Source organism: Bicyclus anynana, chromosome 20, assembly GCF_947172395.1.
Source record: "Bicyclus anynana chromosome 20, ilBicAnyn1.1, whole genome shotgun sequence".
In the NCBI taxonomy this organism is placed as follows: Eukaryota; Metazoa; Arthropoda; class Insecta; order Lepidoptera; family Nymphalidae; genus Bicyclus; species Bicyclus anynana.
Window position 1 is genome coordinate 10751272 of NC_069102.1, and position 21380 is coordinate 10772651.

Sequence of the window (21380 nt, forward strand, 5' to 3'; positions counted from 1 at the left end):
ATCCGACATTTAATAACAATAGTTTTGTTTTATTTAATATGAATGTTAATTCGTAATGCGTCCTATGCCAGGAATGTTACTAAATCCTCCGTTATGTAAATAACGCATCTATTTTAACATAACTAATCCCCCGTTAGTCAATATTGGCTCATTGGCTATTGACAAGTTACAAACAAAGACAAGAGTCTTTGTTTGTAACTTGTCTTTGATAACTTGTTGGACTTGGTGAAACCCTACTAACATTGACAGCGTTGCAAGATATTGTTAAACAATAAACAGAGCTTGGCGAAATTGACCCTTATAATAGGTACTTCAAAATAAATGGTCATTAGTCAATAAGAAAACGTACGTCTGCCAGAAATACGTTTGCTACAGCAAGTAAAGCTTGCTTCGGCCACGGAAACTGCCAGTCAATCGTCGTATTATTGACCAAACCGGGAAAACTGCGGCATCTGTTAAAAAATGGGTTTTTTATTTCATTGACATTTAAAATCCCATTACGATATGAACTAATTAAGCCAGCCGCATACACTCGTTTTCCGTATTCGTTTTTCGAATCTGTGAAAACCGAATGCATGAAATCAATATAAAATACATTACATGACGCACATGTGTATACGTTTTTTTCCGAACAGACCAATTCCGCGTATTCGTAAAAAATACGAGCCCTTGCAACAATATGCATTCCGAATGAATAAAAACGTAAAGTCTGCGGTAATCTCACGGAATTCGAAATCGAATTTACGCATTTGGAAAACGAATACGGAAAACGAGTGTATGCGGCCGGCTTAAATGTGTCTTTAACGAACCTATTTCTCAATATGTCGCCACTGGGTGACATAGATAGCACCACGTGCAGATTGTCAGCACATTTGGTGCAAAAGTAGTGCCACACTGCATCCCTGTAATTAACAATAATTTATTATAAAAAACATCTCATGATTTTTAAAATAATCTGAGATTTTATACTTGTAGTGTTTGTAGTATATACTAATATACTACAAACACTACGATATTTAATTATAACGATTGATGTATAAGTTGGCTAATAACTGGTAGCCAACTTATACATCAATTATCTTTCTACAAATCATAACGCTTCAAAAACATAATTACTATAGTGCGACAAATGTTTTAGACTCGGTGGCGACAACTAGGTACCTAGTTCCAGACTAGGTATACCATACATATATTGATATAAATTAAATATTAGATAGAAGCAGGCGTTACTTTGCGGAAGTTCATCATGATTATATAATGATTTATTTATTTTGCTATCATCCGCGAAAATTCGGCGAACCCATGCGACAACGTCACCCAGGTCCGACAAAATATATAAGATACTCATAATATAAGCGAGATAAATCGCTTATATTATAAGTATCTTGGCAACGCCCACCTCTTGCCCCACCTACTTTTTGGTCTATAAAAGACGAAGCAAAGGTCGAAAACGACACTTTGCAATTGCACATTGTAGAGTCAACATCTCCTGAGGATGCTCCGGTTTCGGGGTGAAACGTACGTAGAGAGTATTTTGTCGGACCTGGGTGACGTTGTCGCATGGGTTCGCCGAATTTTCGCGGATGATAGCAAAATAAATAAATCATTATATGATATAAATTAACAAATTGTTCATTTATAATATGGATGCAATGATTTTTCCACTAAAACCTAGATTCAATATATAAAATTCTCGCATCGCGTTGTTTGTGAAAATTTTTGTGCGAGTACGAGTAGGTCTAAAAATCAACTAACATCTATTTTTCATTCCCCTAACGGCCGTTTTCAATAACCCATCTATCCGCCATTTCGCTTACTAAAGTTCATCATCATCATTCATTGTCAATCCATATTCGATTCACTGCTGAGCTCGAGTCTTCTCTCAGAATGAGAGGGGTTAGGCCAATAGTCCACCGCGCTGGCCCAATGCGAATTGGCAGACTTCACATAGCAATTAATTAATTAAGAAAAGTCTCTTGTTTGCAGGTTTCCTCACGATGTTTTTCCTTTACCGTTTGAGACGTGTGATATTTAGTTTGAGACGTGTGATTTAAAGTTGGAGGTGCATGTCCCGAACCGGATTGGAACCCACATCCTCCGGAATCGGAGGCAGAGGACATATTCTTTGGGCTATCACGGCTAGGTACTAAGTTAAGAAAATCTATCTTTCTGTTCTTGTCTGCTTTTTAAAAAACCTACTGACAGATAGTTTGTCTATGTAAAGATAGTTTGACTGTTACTGATAATCGAGGATAGCTATCTATCCGTAATCTTGGGTAGGTTATTCAAAAAGGCCGATAGTGAATGTTAATAAGGCAAAAGACCGTTTGCTGGGTCAGCTTTCTTTATATTATTCATCACAAAAATATTGTAAATAGGAGTATAAAAATGAATTAACGCTTGGCGAAAACTTGCATAGAATATGCAATGTTGTGTAAATGAAATTCAGCAACCCGTTTCAAAAGTACCTACTGAATTTTTGAATGCACTTGTTTGCTAGTCTGCGCTTATTTTTAATGGAGCAGCACAAATAAAGACTTTTTACATTCAAAACATGTTTGGCACAAAATTTTCATAATAACTTCCATAGCTCGGAGCTAAACTGCGATTGAAATACAAAACCGGACAAGTGCGAGTCTAGAGTGTTCCGTAAAGAAAGAGGAAAAATCGGTCATATTATATAAAAAAAGTCAACGACGAAACGATAATTTTACCAATTCCAACTAAGTTTTTTGAAAAGTAACTACAAGTTTATGGATTTAGAATTTACAAGTTAACCTAATAATATAGTCTAACTTGACCTAAGAATATGCCATAAGGTATTACTTCTTGTTTTATAATTTTAAAAGTACTTTTTAGTTTTGATTCCTTTGCGAGGATTAAAAACGGGACATAAATATTATATTTCGAATGCGTCGACTATAACGTCTAAGGGAAGACTGAGAATATTTGTTAGTCTAGATCAAGGTAACAGCTGAAAATCGGCGCTGCATCATTGTTCGCTGTGCGTTTGCTTGGGTCATGCAGCACAATGCTGAGCTGGATGACTATGGTACCTCTATCGAGGTTATCCCAAACTTATCAGAGTGGTATTTGATGCTTCTACTAATTGGATTTTGGTCGTGACTTGCCCAGGTGGTTGATGCATTGGACACTACAATATTGTTAAGGCATTAGTGTTGCGTGGCAAAGTTTTTCTTATTTTCTTATAACAAAATCTTAAGTTGAAAACTACTTTTACAAACCCACAGAAAAAAATCATTTACAAAACTGCTAAAAATCGAGATACGCGACATATGATACAGTATGAAATGAACAAATTCAAACGAACGCCAGTCAGTGTATTATTATCTTCATACAAAACATTTAGGGTTACTTTTCACTCCTTAAATCTACTTACTTTCCAATCCCGTATCCAGCGGCTGCGCTCTCGTTTCTCATGGAATTAATGATGGCGTCCTTCTCATCATCACCGAACAACGCGGGTATCATACCTATCATCAGTATGTTGTTGATGAACTCCAGGAACCCTTCCTCTAAGATCTAAAGGAATACAATAAATAAATAATTCAAAGAAATTTTGCAGAAACATGCTTCATCATCATCATCATCATCATCATATCAGCCGATGGACGTCCACTGCAGGACATAGGCCTTTTGTAGGGACTTCCAAACATCACGATACTGAGCCACCTGCATCCAGCGAATCCCTGCGACTCGCTTGATGTCGTCAGTCCACCTGGTGGGGGGTCGGCCAACACTGCGCTTACTAGTGCGGGGTCGCCATTCCAGCACTTTGGGACCCCAACGTCCATCGGCTCTTCGCACTATGTGCCCCGCCCATTGCCACTTCAGCTTCGCAACTCGTTGAGCTATGTCAGTGACTTTGGTTCTTCTGCGGATCTCCTCATTTCTGATTCGGTCACGCAGAGATACTCCTAACATAGCTCGTTCCATCGCCCGCTGTGTGACTCTGAGCCTTCTTAAGAGGCCCATAGTTAGCGACCAAGTCTCGGAACCATAGGTCATCACTGGCAACACTGGCAGTGTTGCCAGTGATGACCTATGGAAACATGCTTATAAAACATAATTTTTTTCGAAATTAAAATTCAATAAATGTCAAAGAATGAAAAATTTGTACGCGATTTTAATGGCATCTACGGGTTACCATTAATACTTACCTGAAAATTAGTAACATAGCATAAAATCCAAATTATATTTCGTATACCACCACAACTAAAGCAAAACCAACTTTCTAAAGTAATTTATCATTGAGATAGTGGACAAACTATTGAGAGACATATTACAAGGAATTTCTATACGATAACTAGATAATGTAAAGTTACCTGTGCAGCAGTGAACAAGAAAACTGACGGCTTTCCCTCGACGCCGAGCTGATTGTACAGCTTCTTCATATCATCCTTGAATGTGTTTTCGTTGTAGTTGCGTGTCACTGTTATTTCGAATACCTCATAACCTGCGACGATAATTTAGCGAAATTGACATTTTTTATAGTAATAGATGACGGAACGCTGAAAAGACCAACGCATGTTTTTTTTTTAAAGAATATTTATATATCTTTGAAATATGACCTTGCACCTGCAACTGGTCGGGAAAGACTGTATTAGGAGTGGGTACAACAATAGACCAACGGGGGGCGGGGATCTAACCACCACCCCTCGGTGATGAGTCCGACCGCTCTTACCGTTGAACAATTGAGGCTAACTGTCGACCAGTAGTGGCAGAGTTGAAACACCGCTCTCTATTTCGTCCCAATGTAACTCTTAAACACATGTAACACCACCAACTTCAAAACTCATTCTTATACCTTCATGCAAAGCAAATTGGGGAAATCAAGGATATCTCTAAGGAGGAGGACTATGGAAAACCTACCAGCAGCAAATGCAGCAAGGCGGCAGATGGACTTCTTCCCCGAACCGCCGACGCCGATGATCATAGCGTTGCCCCGGTCCATGCGCAGGATGCGCTGCGTGCGAGTCAAGTGTTCGAGGCAGTCTTCGAAGAGTACCACCGACATCTTGCCGCAGCGCTCGTTGAACTCGTCTAGTATCTTTAAATAGTTGAGTTGTGTCTCACCTTAATACACTATGCCTGCTTACCATATTATATCATTACACACAATTTGCATTGTAGTCTCAAAATTGGATAACCCTTGATCGAGAATCGAGAATACTAGACCTCTTTTCAAATAATTAATTAGTAATTGGACTAGTTGAATTTGAGCTCGTCCGGGACCTCTCGCAACAGAAGCGAGAATCATACGTTGTGTTAATTTAGATCGTCATGTAAAACTAGCAGACGCTTGCGACTTTGTTAATCCGGCCCTGTTGCAAATCCGTTCTTAGCGGGTGTTTTCGTTGTCTTCGTCTTCGTATTCTTCAAAATTTCGTTATGAGTGAGCTTTTGCATTTATATGTTAAGATAGATAACAGAGTAAGTTTAAGTTAAACACCAGAAGAGCTGATTATAAACAATACAAACTATGCATAAAATGACTACTATTTATTATAAATACCTCTTGGAATAGGAAGTAAACTGCTTCGTAGTCTAGCAAGTCTTCGTAGTATCTTATCTCCTCCTCATCAAGAGCATTGCGATAGTCACCAAACAGAAGAGGATCGCGAAGAACATATTCTTCTAGCTAATATAAAATATGAAACCAGTTAAATAGAAATGAACATAAAATTCCTAATGAGCATAGAGGAAACGTATAATATCTTTTGAGATGTGACCAATCAGGTGCAAGTTGGAGAATTGAATCGCGAAATTTTGCAGACTCTCATGATGAAAAAAGTCGCATATTTGGGGCACACGGCACGACAGATGCTACAGCTTATATTGATGTGAAAGCTTATCTTGAAGGCGTTGATCGCAGAAAGAATTCTTGATTGAGAAACAGAGAAGATCGAGACAGTGACACGCCGCACAATTATTTCGCCTCGCGAAAGATAAAGGGAAAAACTGAATATAAAGTTACACCAATAGAATGTTGATTTTCAGTACGAATCTGGTTCTTTAATTTTAATGAAGAAACCACGCATACTCCATTTCCACTTAAATAATACCCAATCTATACAAATATAATAGAAGTAAAGTAAAGGTTGTAGGGGGTCATCTCTGGATCTACTGAATCGATTTTGATAATTGTTTTACTATTAAAAAGTCATGTTATTTGTGTATGTCATAGGCTTAATTTTATCGCATTCCCACTGAAACAAGAACTATGCTGGTAAAATAGTGGGCCGTAATCTAATTGAATATAGACTAATAAGTAAGAAAAGTGTTTGTAGCATTTATTTAATTTACCGTTAGTTCACGTTCCTGTTCCACCTCCTCATCTTCTATTTCTATTTCTTGTTCTTCTATAGGGGCTTGTTTTGTAGGCTTTTTCTCAGTAATCGCAAATTCTGGTAATTTTAAAAATTATTCGTATTTTAGACTAAGAGCCAGATACTATCTCATTTTAGGTGTGCTGAAATTTTGTCGGCCTATCTTCGTCGACAACCCTTCTAAAATGATATTACGAAGCTAACGCTAGCCACTCACCATCCAATAAGTCCACGTGCCTGCCAGTCTGCATGATGTCATGCATATCGCTACTAACATGCGATCAGTTTTATCGGATGACCTGCCTTTAGCGATGTAAGCACGTGGAGTTATTCGATGGTGAGTCTGGGCATCGCAGGATCTTGGTCTGATACTTTGGGACTTAGTGTTGGCCTTTAACATTTTATAAAAGCTGGAAGTTTGCTAGATCTTGTTCCTACCATATGTTTAAAACGTGGTAGTTTTTTAACCTAACAGGTTTCAAGGGTCCAAACGTATTTTTTTTATATTTTCCCCTGCATACTATGAAAAATCATGTTCCTAGTCATCAGTGACTTACACACCTCTGTGACAACTCAACGAAAAACATTATAAAGATTAAACTTTAAGGGTTTCTAACAAAGAGATACCATTAAGCTTAGATGCTTAAATTTTTAGTTAAACAATGTGTTATGTACAATAAGTTTCATACCGTCCTCTTCCTCTTCAACCTTTTCTTCCTCTTCAGGGACTACAATTTCCTCTAGGACCACTGGCTCAGCTTCGGGGAAATATTTGACAATGTGTTCATGTATATGAACCCGCATCAGTTCGTTGTCCTGTAAAGTAAATAAACAGCTCTAAAAACGTCGACACAACCAGTAAATACACTGTCTACTATATTTTATCTTCAAACAAGAAGTAGAATTATTAATCTTATATAGGTACTGATGATGAATATCGTAAAGAATAATTAATTTAAAAGAGCAGCTTAAGTTTATTATCGCCCTTCTCTTTTGAACCTGCCTTCCGAACCTAGTTGCCTTTACAAATAGTTTTTGTATGTGAACTGAACCTACCTACTTGAAATACACGTATTTTGAACTTTTTAACAATACGCCAGGCGCGAAGCTGAAGTGGCAATGAGCAGGCCACATAGTTCGATGAACCGATGGACGTTGGGATTTCAATGGCGACACTGCACCGGAAATCGGTGTTGCTGAGCAGTATTGGTCGACCTCTGCGGATGTAATAGGACCACTTAGACCAGACCAGACCAGAGGACCATGGACCAGAGGACATCAAGCGGGTTGCAGGCAGCCTCTGGATGCTGGCGGCTCGAGACCATTGTATTCTGTCCTGATCCTGATCTGTGCCCTTAAACTACAACTTACTTAACCCCAGGCTCGAATGATGTTTTTACTGTGTTTGTTTGGTAGTACTTAGTAGCCAGGTGTAAAGTTAATGCGCACGAGTTATATAGATATGTCATCATCATCATTATCAGTCGATGGAGGCCAACTGCTGGATATAGGCGTCTTGCATAGACTTCATGCTTTCATGCATGCCCTGCGTGGTCATTCTTTCGGCATTAACTTTAATGAATGTAGATTTTTACCGATACGTTAATAAGTCTGTCGCAAATGACGCGCGTGAACTCGTTCCTCCAACACCGCACCACGCAGCGTCTCTCGCTGAAGTAGTTGGGGTGAGTGAGACACATTCCAGCCGCTACTCGCGACAGGTCGCGGAGGTTGAAGATGTAGTGGAACTTTGCAGGAGTTGGTGGCAGTTCCACGACGATGATCTGAAATTGATATATACTCGTAGATCATACTACAGTCATTGTGTCGGAAAAATCGGCCAAGAAATGCAAATGAACCGAGAAAGCTGAATTTTGGGATATGAATGGAATGAAATAAGGAAAGCATAAAAAACATTTTTTTTAATCTCGACATGTTTAGGGTATCGTCACCAAAGATAAAACGGAACCCAATTACTAAGACTCCGCTGTCTGTCCATCCGCCCGTTAGTCACCAGGCTTTATCTAATAACGTGATAGACACTGGAAATTTTCGCAGATGATGTATTATTGCCGCTATTACAACAGAATAAAACAAATGTTTTATTTTACGTTAACTACTGTCTCACTTCTTACCTTATACAAGTCCAAAGTCATCTGTACAATTTTGTCAACGATGTCCTGTATTTCATCGGGGAATATAGAGAAGTGGCCTCTCAGAATGGAGTTGTAGATATGATTCAGCGTCGACTCCGATGGGAACTGCAGGTTGAACACGGAGAACATGGATATGAACCTTGGATCCACCTAGAATTGAAGTAGATTCATTCAGGTCAAGAGCACGCACTTTAGCTTTCTTGATCTTACTTCAACTGAATAGTAGTGTACATTAGAAAGACCATTTTATGCTTTACTAAATACAGAAGTTTTTATAATGGTGGAGTATACTACTATATACTGCGAACTAGTGCCTCTTAAGTGCGGGCGCATCTTGTTTGTAAACGTTCTTATACGGAGTAGGTAGGTATGGTCTGACATGGTAGAAATTAGCACTGCGACCTACCCGATCCGTACTATTAACCCGAATGTCTCTTAACTTGGACCACTTGGACCATATGTTCGTCAAATTCTGTGGGAACAAGCTTCAGTGCCTTGGTTCAACTTACTTGCCGGTATCTCTATCTAATGGATGTACAATATGCATCTTGTATTCCTGAGCTTTAAAATTCACATTTTTGTTTATCATAGCAAACCATTATGAATACAGTTTTTCTGGTTTCAAAGTAAACAGTACATTATGGCCTTTGTTAGGTGTAACGCAAGGCAAAATTACCGTGAACGGAGAGAAAGAAAACTGCACATTATAATAAAAAAGTGAACCCATATTTTCTAGATGTAATGTTGCACAAACAACCCATTATGGTCCGTGTTTTACGTCGCACCGACAAAGGTGTATGCAGGGGTATTTTATGGTTGCTTGTTTGAAATATATCACGTAGTTTGGACGCCTAGGGCAGTTTCTAGTAACAAGACGGGTAGATGAGTTTTGGTGTATTGTTCGACTCAGTAACAGAAACTTTGGTGAAAATGTTTACCTAATATACGAGAACTAGAAACTTCGTTTTTTTTATTCTTAACAAGTTAGCTCTTGACTACAATCTCACCTGATGGTAAGCAATCTAAGATAGAAGCAGGCTTAATTTTTAGGAAGAGGATGAAAATCCACACCCCCTTCGGATTCTACACGATATCGTACCGGGACGCTAAATCGTTTAGTGGTACGTCTTTGCCGATAGAGTTGTAACTAGCCACGGCGCAAACCTCCCACTAGCTAGAATATGTCATTACATTACTGGAAATTGATTTTCTTCTATTTTAAAAATTTCTCATAAAGTTATGGTTGTACATTGCAGTTTGTTAAAGGGAGTTGTTTTAAAGACTTTGGTTGTGACATTAAATGTTAGACAAGGATCATTATTAGGTTCCATTTTTCTCAAACAAGGTGATTGTATTAAACATGTTCATTTAGTATGTAGATAGCTAATGAAATTTAATTGTGCGTGAATGAATTTATGACGTAACTAAATATATTAGAGATATATTAGTATTCTGTTATTTAAATAATTTAAAAAAAAATCTTTATATTCCTGTATCGCGCAGAGCATGATATTGTGCTCGTCTATTGCCCTTAGTTTACTTTATATTTTTTTACATGTCACGTAACGGATACGACCGGTCGTCCATTTAGGAGTCAAATGGCTAGTATTTAAAAGTCCATAAAAAAACTGTCAACTAGCCTATTCAAAGGCCAACGTTATCTGCCTATTATAGAATGATCCCATAATGTTAACTTACATCGTTTCTTCCACCACCAGCCTTGCCCATGGCAGCCAAGAACCCAATGTCCTTCAGGTTTTTCCAGTTGAGATCCTTCCCCCGATCGTAGAACCCTTTCCTTTCAAACAGCAACTTGAGCAGTGCGATCGGCTGTTGAGTGCCGTATGTGTCCACCTGATGATGTGTGTTAGTTAAACATTTTATCAATATAATTCTAATCTTATGCCTATAAATATATAATAAATATATAATAATGCCTATAAAGTCACCGACAGCTCAACGAGTCGCGATTTTGAAGTAGCCATGAATGATTTATATTATTTAAACAGTATATATGCTACTTAAATAATAAATCTACCGACTTCAAAAACACAAACCTATGCAGGAAACTAATAAGCAGAAAAAAACGTTATAATATTTTCTATCTACTGATTACTTTGAAGCCGGTGCCAATGGTACAATTAATGGGTAGACAATCAATCGTATCCTCTTTTTCTATCGGATTGAAATTGTTTTCTCAAATTGATATGGGACCTACTTCGAAATAAGCCCTTTACAAAAAATAAAGATTTATCAAAATCGGTATACTAAGTAAAAAGTTACGTATAGTTTTACATTACAATTAATGTTAAAACAATCAATCATCTTCTATTTTCCTACCTCCTTAGGTTAATGCATCACTTTGTTGGCATCGCCTTCAAAGTGATCAGAAGGTGAAACATACTATGTTATTTTTTCACTTTTTAGTTTATTTTTGTAATTTTGAAGTCGGTTTTGTTTTGTTAAAAAGATTTAATTTTTCTGTTTTTAGTGTACCCTGGCATAGTAAACGATAGCACGTTCGTAGCGCAATCGTTATTTTCATTTTAACACAAAACTACTGAACCGATTTTCAGGAAAATTAAATGGGATCAATCTGGAAGTAAACTTTTTCAAACAAAGTAAGAAATTTCAAAATCGGTTAAGAAATGACGAAATTATGAGGTAACAAACATTTAAAAAAAGCACATACGCGTTGAATTGAGAACCTCCTTTTTTTAAGTCGGTTAAAAATTGTAAATATGCAGAAAATATCTACAGAAATGATTTTTTTCCATTTGCCACTAAAGAGTACCTAAATAAAAGAATAAAAAAAAATATTTAAAAATATCAGTCTGACGCTAACAAAGCCGTAGGCGTCCAATAATAAATGGAAATTGCATAGTATATTACCTACATACCACTACTGTGAAATTTCCCAAATCATATTTCATATTCCCAGATCATGTTTCCCGTACCAATACGAATTATCCGATACAGCGTTATTTCATAATACAAAAGCCTCCAATTTATGGCGAACTAGCGGACTCCCGCGACTTCGTCCGCGTGGAAATCAATGTAAACTTTCAAGCCCTATTTCACCACTTTAGAGTTTGAATTTTAATTTTTTTTTTGATCCCACTATATTTCGTATTTTTGACGTGACAACGTCTTATAAATTGGTTTGCCGGGTGACACTTCAAGATACTGCGTTACGCTCCGCTCACGTTATGCGCTAACAATGAGAGCGAGTGAATAAAATTTTATTAATATGAAATTCAGTGCGAGATTCTTTGTATAAATTAATGTTTTAAATATAATTCTTTGTATAAATAAATGTTTTAAATTGTTACTATTATTTCATCCTTCTTCCTACTATACGAATGAATATTCACATTAAAATTATTTTACCACTCAAAGTCGTTGTCACGTAAAACTTTCGCCCGTATACTGACTTTACAGGCAACCAATTTTTTTTATGATTTATGAAGAAATTTTTAAAACTGTAACTCTAAAAATGAAGGACTTTCCATACAAACTTTCACCCCCTTCTCATTTTATTTTTGCAATATAAAGTATCCCATAACCTTCTCCATATCTGTTCTAAGAACGGATTTTGCGACAGGGTCGGATAATGGAGGTTTAAGGGCGGACAAAGTCGCGGGCATCCGATTTAACACATTACCTGTTTGTATGAGACGTAAATCTATACTAATATTATAAAGAGGTAAAATATTTTGTTGTATTGTGGGCGGTAATCTATGGATGTACTAAACTGATTTTGAAAATTCTCTAGGTACCTCTAAAAAGGTACATTACAGATATTTTGTGAATGTCAACGGCTATATTTTCTTGACGGGAACTAAGCGGGTGAAACCGCGGTGCGTTGGCCAATTCGATACCTATTAGAAGTTATTAGGCTTATTGATTAATCTCACCAACCACTCACTAACCACTCACTATATAATAGGCATATTCATATTCAAACCACTCACTATAGGCATATTCATATTCAAACCACTCACTATAGGCATATTCATGTCGTCGATAAAAACGAGCATTTTCTTCCCGACAGGCGGCCCGAACACGTCTTTGGTTCTTTTCTCTACCACAGACTCCAAGTTACGCTGCACGTCCATAGAGGACGTCCGGGATGAAAAGTTCATTTGTTGAATTAACTGCGGAAAATGAATCAAATATTATATTATATTCTTCATCATCGATATTAATATTATAAACAGATTTGTGGAGGATAATCTCTGGATCTTCTGAATCCATTTTGAAAATTCTTTTACCACTAGAAAGCCACGTTATTTGCGAGTGTCCTAGACTATACTTTAACCCCGTATTCTCACAGAAAATGGAGCTACGCGTCGCTTCTATTTGTCAATAATATTATAAAAAAAAGATTCGTATTGTTTATATGTAACGAATAAACCCAAGACCACTAGACCGATTTAAAAAAAAACTTTCATCAGTTACTACATTATCAGGGAGTAGCATAGGCCCGTATTTCAACAGGAATGGGAACCACGAATTTCTGCTATAGTAACTAAATAAAATTATTAGTACTTTTAAAGCAGACTATCAACAAGCGAGTTGCCAGATGGTAAAAATAATATGATGTAAGAGTAACCGAATAACTTAATATAGTGTAGAAGAATTCAGTTTTGAATTTCCACAATAACACAGCCTTTTTGGAACCCTTGTAGTGTAAGTTTTCGACTTTATTTATAACCATAACATAATAACCTGATGTTTTAAAAATGCTTGTAAGATATTGTAAGTGTAGTTGAAACAAACGAATTTTCAATTTAAATTTAAGTTAAAAAAAAAGTAAAAATGTATTTGTTTTGGAGGCGCCGGGTATCGATCCCGGTACCTCTCGCATGCTAAGCGAGCGCTCTACCATCTGAGCTACGCCCCCTGATATGTAGTGGCTCGAAATAACGATACAGATTACTTTCAACGCAGCAAAAGTGCGTAACTAACCAGTTTCTACTGATCTAATTTCGTAATATTATGATTTTGCATACTATACAAATCTGGGTCTTTGACTCTTTGATGACGTTGAAATAATTGCCAGTATAATAATATACTATTTATGCTGCTTCTGAGTAAAATTAAAATAGGGTATTATTATGTAAATTAAAATATATAAATATTCGGGCGGGCACTTGATAAATGTACCTATACGTTGCTTACTCTTAGCACCCTTACAAACTTGTACTGAAGACGAAATTTACCATTTTGTACAATTTTTATGTATGACGATGTTATGACTTGTTAAAAGCCTTGTTCACTCCACTGTCCGGGAGGTCATCACATTTTTTGGCGTTTTACTAATATAGTGAATAAATTAGAGGGGAATACGGAGCTTCCATACATCACGAGGGTGGCGATCTAAAGAATATTGAATAGTAAATGATAGTTTAGCCGTGATAGCCCAGTGGAAATTGACCTCTGCCTTCGATTCGGAGGGCGTACGTTTGAAACCGGTACGGCGAATGCATTTTCCAATTATGTGCATTTTTAGAAAATAAATATCACGTGTCTCAAACGTTGTTGGAAAAACATCTCGAGGAAATCTGCACTCAAGAATTTTCTCAATTTTCAACGTGTGTGAAGTCTGCCAATCCGCATTGAACATTGGTGGACTAAGTATTAAAACTATGGACTAAGTAAGCCTCTTATTCTCTAAACTCGTACTCCATTGAGTACGAATCTCCTCTCAGAATAATACGTGGTTTAGAATGATAAAATTATATTCTTATACGTATTTATTAGAACTTTGACTTACGTATTTTTCCGGCGGTAGACCACGTAAATAATTGTTGATGATTGCAGTTTTGGAGGTACCAGTCTCGCCCACCAATAGGACAGGTCTCTCAACCTGAAAGTATGATTGAAATGTTTTAACTACTATTGGTAGTTAAGCCTTAATAATTCTAAATTGACCCGAAAATCACTGGACATCTAAACTGACTGGTAAATTTTGCATTAAGTTAATGCTGGTGCATTAAGATTTTCCGCAGGAAATGTGGTACGGTATTTATTTACTTATCACTTATTGATATTGTAATGTAAAATAATATCAATGAGGTTTGGTTGCCTCTACAGTTCAACGGTAAGAGCGGTCGGACTCATCACCGAGAGGTAGTGGTTCGATCCCCGCCCTATTGGTCTATTGTCGTACCCACTCTTTATACAGTCTTTCCCGGAATTGTAATATCGGTCATATTAAAAAAAAATTACAAATATTAAAAAAAAAGTGGTGCTGTAATTCTCAACAGAGAATTCCTGGGTGCCATTCCTAGTCACTCGGAATCTTTCAGATTCCGGAATCGATTTCTGATTAGATTTTTAGTCATTTTAGAATTTCATGATTTTTAAAATGACAGTAGGCATTGGCCGTGGGTTAACAAGCGAAAATGCAAAACATGATAAAACAGCACTTTTTAAATTGTTATATTAAAAAAAAATATTCAACTTTAAGTATTAAACGTAAAAGATGATAACTTTGTTCATCAGAAACTGAAGTTTCTATGGTATCTACCTATTTGAAAAATATTTGGTTCAGACAATTAGATTATAATACGTTTTAAAGTTAGTGTAAATTTTCTCTTTAATAAAATTTTCGCGTTTTAGTTTTACCAATTCCCTTAAACGTAAACTTACACTTTCCATGATTCTAATAAGCCACGTCAGTTTGAGCGTGTCCACAGTCGGCACCAGGATAGCGGAGAACTTCGCCTCCCTGTCGTGGATGTACTCCGGGATGAGCCACTGCCACGCCTCCCAGGTCTTCGTCGACAGCTCCAGGCAGTAGTCGTACAGAGATGGGAAGCCCATGGGGAAGTGCTCTGGGTGTCAAATATAAAAAAAATCATCACTTAAAGCTTCAATATCTCAGTGGTAAAGGGGCCAGAGTCCAAACTCATCACTGAGAGGTGGTTCGAGCCAGGTCTAAGGTCTACGTCGCGAACGGTAGCATCCATATATTGTGGATATCCAATTCGTACGAAACGACTTGCATCCACATTTCTAATTCGTACAGCAAAAATTTGGAATGCCCTTCCAGCGTTTGTGTTTCTTGACACTTATAATTTGAACACCTTCAAAGCAAGAGTGAATAGGCATCTTCTAAGTAAGCGCGCTCCAACTTAGACCGCTTTTTCCGCTTTCCATAAGGCTTAATTGTAGCCAAGCGCAAGCCTATATTGTATAAATAAAAAAAAGCCACTATCAGATGTTTATGATGAAATTTAAATTGAAAAAAAGAAAGAAAAGGTCAGGTCTTCATACTATAGTGCCCCAGGACCTATCTGTAGCCATATAAGCGAACTACAGAACCAATGAGGGAGTTATCACATACTCAGGCGTGCCCAATATTTTTTTAACTAGGGTATGCACTACGAGTATACGTACAATTTATTATAATAAAAGAACTGGCTATCCTAGCTAGATTTTACGGATCTGTGTTAAGGATAACCAGCCTTCTGCCCCGGATTAGTTACAAAGATAACAAAAAGTGTGAGTCAATATAAAAAAAAAAATAATTAATTTAAACAATTAATTAATTAATAATTAATTTAATCTGTCTACAATACAGGTTGGTAATGAAACCTCAGTGTAAAGTCTGTGTAGTGTATTGTGTACGATTTAAATCGACAAACTTACTGGTCGTCGCCTTCTTCTCCGGCGAGTCCTCAACCAGCATCATTGGGCAAGCCTTCTTTACATAATTGTCGAAGTCGAACCTTCCGTCGTCGATAATGGCGGCTCCTAGGCTGTTGTACATTGACTGTAATGAATAGTTTCACAATTAATCAATCCTCGTTAATCCTATCTTTGAGTATCATGAGACCCTATAATGGGGATGATGACTAGGTTTGAATATATTGATTTTTATGATACATTCGGGCAAATAAGGTCAATGTTAACTAATTTATACATAAAAAGCAAAGATTGACTGGATATTTGCAAAATAAATAAGATTATAAAATTCTTCAAATCTACTAAAAATATTTTATCGTAATTAGATGAAAATTCATACAGTTTTAGCTTCCTTACATTAAATGTGACATTTTTTAATAAATGGACTATAAACATAAACGCAGAAATAATAAAGATATTAGTAATTTTGTTTAAGCGCCCATACAAATCTGACGATCATTAATTGCCTACGACGTCATAAGTTCCTATCATTTTGTATGGGGCGTTTATCAGGGATCCGCGGCAGCGCCGCAAATCTGACCCTTTAAATCCCTGTAGCTCCGAAAGTAATGATCGCAGATACCCTGTTACTTATACAAAATTGCTTTACTATTAGCACTCATAATTTGTATACAATTTAAAAAACTGTCATCATCCCTATTCAATGTACGGTGATCTTATGAAAAGTTAATTTTACGTTTTCCTAATATATGCTGCTACTGAGAGTGGTCCAATGAATAATTTAGGTTTTCCTAACGTATTCTGAGTGATGCTACTGAGAATTTGTAGGAAACATCGAAACCAGGAATTTGTTGGTGATACACAATAGAACCTCAGAGAGCCAGTTAAGCCTATATTCAACACAGCTCGAAAAAAAGCGTCGTGATTTAAAAACGCCATCGTGTGAACATATCCGTTAAAAAAACTCTTGTGCGAATGATGGCTAATTCTTTCTTTAGTCACGAGGTATGTCATTAACGCATCTTAAGCCTACTTGTTATTAAAATAGGCTAATGGTGAATTATCATTCTGTAATTGATAGGTTATCTATCAATTTTGTCGAGAATATGGCCCAGGCTTCGAGTCGGTCGTGTCAAAGATCTGAAACTCGGTAGAGCCTCCTTTTTCTCGTCACCTCAAAACACGGATCGAGTTCGTTAGCCCTGATTTAAATAAACGCAATGAAATTCATTCAGTATTCCATATTTTTAATTTAAATAATGGACACCAAAATTTCCATAGACCTCGGCCCCGCTTTGAATAAAAGATATATATGGGTGTTTTCTTTTTTGTAGTTCAATTTAATGATTTAATTAACAAGTAGAAAATAAAAGTGTGATAAACAGACATTATACTGTCTTTTTTTTGATGATGATGATGAAACACTCTGATGATGATAAACGAAGTCTGACTACGTAACTAAATTTAAAAATATGAACTTTTGCAAACTATTGCATTTCTGTTCGCGGGCCTCACGAACGTACGGTTAATGGAATCCCAGAATAATAAACAAAATATTTTTTGAAGATTTCCCCAAGATTTTCCCCACCGCTAAAAGCATAAGCTACCGTTTATTCTATTTAATTTATTTAATCTAATCTAATTTTTCCTTCACCGTTTGAGACACGTAATATTTATTTTATAAAATGCACATAACTGAATAAAAGACTAAATTTCACGCAGACGAGGTCGCGGGCGTCCGCTAGTTAATTATATTTTATTAATTTATTCATTATATATAAATAATAATTACTCACAATCATGAATACACATTCGACCACTGTTTTATCAATTTCTTCGTTACTGTCCTCCCTGTTGGGCAGAAGTCCGCTGATCATATAGCACAACTGCATTACCTGGAAACAAAACCGGGCTTAAAGAAATCCTACGAACTGTAGGATGTTACTTCGTGGCTTTTCGTGTAGGTAGTACTCATATAGTGCATAACAAATGTGTTTTGTTTTTTCCGCTAATACTAGAATAAAATACATAATATGAAATCTTTGTTTCAATAGAATTTCAATATCACATCGTCATCATTTGTAATAAAAAAAAAAAAAAATATTTCAAACATTTAGTTCTAGATATGCCTACTCAAATCTTAGTTTTAATAAAAATATAAAATCAAATGTTTTTTAAACCTGAATAATGTTAAGTATATTGAGTGTATATAAATTACATTATGTATTAGCAATGCCCTGACGGGGCCTCATGTAACATCCGTATTATTAAGATCAAGACCTACCAATGTACCTATTAGTATCTAAGTGTATGAATGTTACATCTACTATATAAAAATAAGTCGGGTTTTCCTTCCTGACGCTATAACTCCAGAACGCACGAACCGATTTCCACGGTTTTGCATTCGTTGGAAAGGTCTCGGGCTCCGTGAGGTTTATAACAAAGAAAATTCAGGAAAAATTTCAACGTAGGGTAGGAGTAGGGAAGGGGTAGGGCAGGGTAGGGGTAGTTGAAAGTTTACATCGAGTTTCACGCGGACGAAGTCGCGGGCGTCCGCTAGTAAATAAATAAAAAATAATAATATACTGATGAAAAAACGGCGAGGTATTGTATTATGCGGCGTATTCCTCAACTTCGACCTTCGTTTGAAGACAAAAGTCTTCAAACAGTGCGTGTTGCCAGTGATGACTTTTGGTTCCGAAATCTGGGTCGCTAACTGCAGGCCTCATAAGTAGGCTCAGAGTCACACAGCGGGCGCTGGAACAAGCTACGCTCGAAGTATCTCTGCGTGAGAGAATCAGAAATGAGGAGATCCGTAGAACGAGTCGCAAAGCTGAAGTGACAATATAGTAGAAGGGCGGGGCATATAGTTCGAATGACGTTGGCGTCCCAAGGTGCAGGAATGGCGACCCCGCGACTCCGCACCAGAAAGCGCAGTGTTGGTTGTCCACCACGCGGACTGACGACATCAAGCGAGTCGCAGAGATTCACTGGATCAGGATTGTGATGTTTGGAAGTCCCTACAAAAGGCCCATGTCCTGCAGTGGGCGTCCATCGGCTGATATGATGATGACGATGAACTCCTCGCCTAGATACTCACCAAGTTGAGTGGTGTCTGCGGCACGATGGTCTTGAGCGGCGTCTGCTGCTGCAGTCCGAACAGCCCGAACACGATGTAGTTGATGGCGCCTGGCACGTAGTGTTCAAACAACCCGCCCAACTGCTCGCGCTCTTCTTCATTGCTGCGACACCGGAGCCATCTTGTGGACCATATACAATGTCAGTAGTGATGCTAGACTAAGATAACTGCAATTGAAATCGCAGTCCGCGCGGGGCACATGGACTGACATCCATTTATACCCTTGGGCCGAAAAAACCGAAAGAAGTGTAGATTTCATATACTCCTAACAAGTTAGCCCGCTTCCATCTTAGATTGCATCATCACTTACCATCAGGAGAAATTGTAGTCAAGGGCTACGAGTAACTTGTACAGAATTAAAAGAGAACACTTACCTGTCCCAATAGGGTTGGTATCCAAGATTCTTCGGATCCACAAACACCATGCCGGCTCTGGAGACAGTAGCTGGTGACGCGTAGTTCAGATCGCCAACTTCGAACAACAAGGCACAGTATGGAGCCAGTCGGATCCGCTCCCCGTTGGCAAGAGTCAACAGCTTGTTGTCATCCATCACAGAGTTCATGTTTTCAATCCAAAGTGCGTCGACGTCACCATCGAATATGGAGTATCGACGCTCTTCTTTCTCTGCGGGTCTAAAATTTAAATATTAAGACTATAATCCACCATTAGAGCCACCCCGTCCCAATGCAAATGAGTGGGTTAAGGATTATTAAAAATTAAAAATTATCCTAATAGTTGCTCGATAATCTTCTCTATTTTGCAGTGAAAGTCCCTTTAAAATCTGTTCTGCCGTACCGGTCCCGGATAAATAGAGAGAAATAAATTAAAAAAAAAACTTGTATAAACGCGAAAGTTTGTATGAATACTACGCCGCTACTACTGAAGCGATTTGGCTGAAATTTTTAATGGCAATAGATTTTAGTCTGGATTAACACATAGGCTTTTTATCCCGAAAAAGAGTACATGGTTCCCGAGGGATTTGTGAAAAACTAAATTCCACGCGGACGAAATTAAATAAAACACAAGTTATCTTGAAATCACAGACAGACACTTAAATGTTATTTATATTTATTGAAGAAAATAGTCTGTAGGTATATCACATTTTTACAAGGTTCATCGATCCATGAATGACTGATCAACATGTCATCATAAGTTCCACGAATAAAGATAGTTCAGTTTTCCCTTTCTCCTTTAAGTAGGGGAGCCGAAGAGGGATTTTATGCAGTTACTCGAGCGCGGCAGTTGAACATAAGTCACTATACCTTGCACGTTGTTGAGAACCTTCACCAAGTATGAGCTCTTGATATTGGTACAATATGATATTGGTACAACCTACAACGTACTAACCTATGTTTAGGCAACCAAAAAATAAAGTAACTCCAAAAATACTGATCCAGCTCATCAGATAAGGATAAAGTGGGTCAGTTGATAGCTAAAAGTTGTGTATTTCAAAAATCTAACGATTAGACAGTAAAGTAATGGAATCCGAGCCACAAGCACGGTTAATTTTTTACTTATTTTGGAGGAAATAATCGCTAATATTTTCTGATAATTCCAGTAATTCAAAGTAACCGAAATTGCCTGTTTTTTTCCCACCACTGAAAGCAAAAAAAGTATTTAACCATTTATATATCCTAACATTTAATCTACCAAATCTAATTGGTCCCCCATGACGCTTTAGTAACTGCAAATTCAACATCCCGGGCTCCCCTACTATTATAAGTCATGTCCATTATGTACACTTATAATTTTAAGTACTTAGTTCAGCTGCTACCATAAAAGTAATTAAGGTAAGAAAGAATTACCTGTTCATTTCCCGGAATATTTTGGAATAGAGCCCGTCAGTCCAATCTCGGGTAACGGGATCCAGAATGCCATACAACTCAATTACCGAGCACGCCTGGAATGTTACACTCCGCTTTACCTGCCGCTGGGTGTTTGTTGGAAAGCTGCCAGTTACTCGCTTTAGTTACATTATACTCTTAAAATTACCTTTTTTGGAATTTTTACTAGGTATGCTTAGTTAAGATACAGAAAAACTTTTAAACAGCAAAATACGCACATTGTATGCTTTCACTG

At 37.4% G+C, this 21380-nt stretch overlaps 1 protein-coding gene and 1 non-coding gene across 2 annotated transcripts in view; both read right to left on the reverse strand.

Annotated features, from left to right (window-relative positions):
• The window catches only part of LOC112058047 (dynein axonemal heavy chain 10), an 88332-nt gene that overhangs the window by 16458 nt on the left and 50494 nt on the right, over positions 1 to 21380 (reverse strand). The window contains exons 48-66 of the mRNA XM_052887958.1: positions 21107 to 21201; positions 19676 to 19933; positions 19263 to 19422; positions 17959 to 18057; positions 16166 to 16289; positions 15164 to 15348; positions 14286 to 14378; positions 12511 to 12663; positions 10205 to 10360; positions 8486 to 8656; positions 7946 to 8134; positions 7040 to 7166; positions 6328 to 6428; positions 5537 to 5662; positions 4894 to 5071; positions 4347 to 4477; positions 3401 to 3543; positions 810 to 902; positions 350 to 452 (exon numbers count right to left, since the gene is read on the reverse strand). Coding sequence (XP_052743918.1) covers positions 350 to 452; positions 810 to 902; positions 3401 to 3543; positions 4347 to 4477; positions 4894 to 5071; positions 5537 to 5662; positions 6328 to 6428; positions 7040 to 7166; positions 7946 to 8134; positions 8486 to 8656; positions 10205 to 10360; positions 12511 to 12663; positions 14286 to 14378; positions 15164 to 15348; positions 16166 to 16289; positions 17959 to 18057; positions 19263 to 19422; positions 19676 to 19933; positions 21107 to 21201 — 2685 coding nt within the window. The remainder of the gene's footprint in view (positions 1 to 349; positions 453 to 809; positions 903 to 3400; positions 3544 to 4346; positions 4478 to 4893; positions 5072 to 5536; positions 5663 to 6327; positions 6429 to 7039; positions 7167 to 7945; positions 8135 to 8485; positions 8657 to 10204; positions 10361 to 12510; positions 12664 to 14285; positions 14379 to 15163; positions 15349 to 16165; positions 16290 to 17958; positions 18058 to 19262; positions 19423 to 19675; positions 19934 to 21106; positions 21202 to 21380) is intronic.
• On the reverse strand, positions 13340 to 13412 carry Trnaa-agc (transfer RNA alanine (anticodon AGC)). Its single transcript has one exon. It is a non-coding gene; the product is annotated as a tRNA-Ala (tRNA).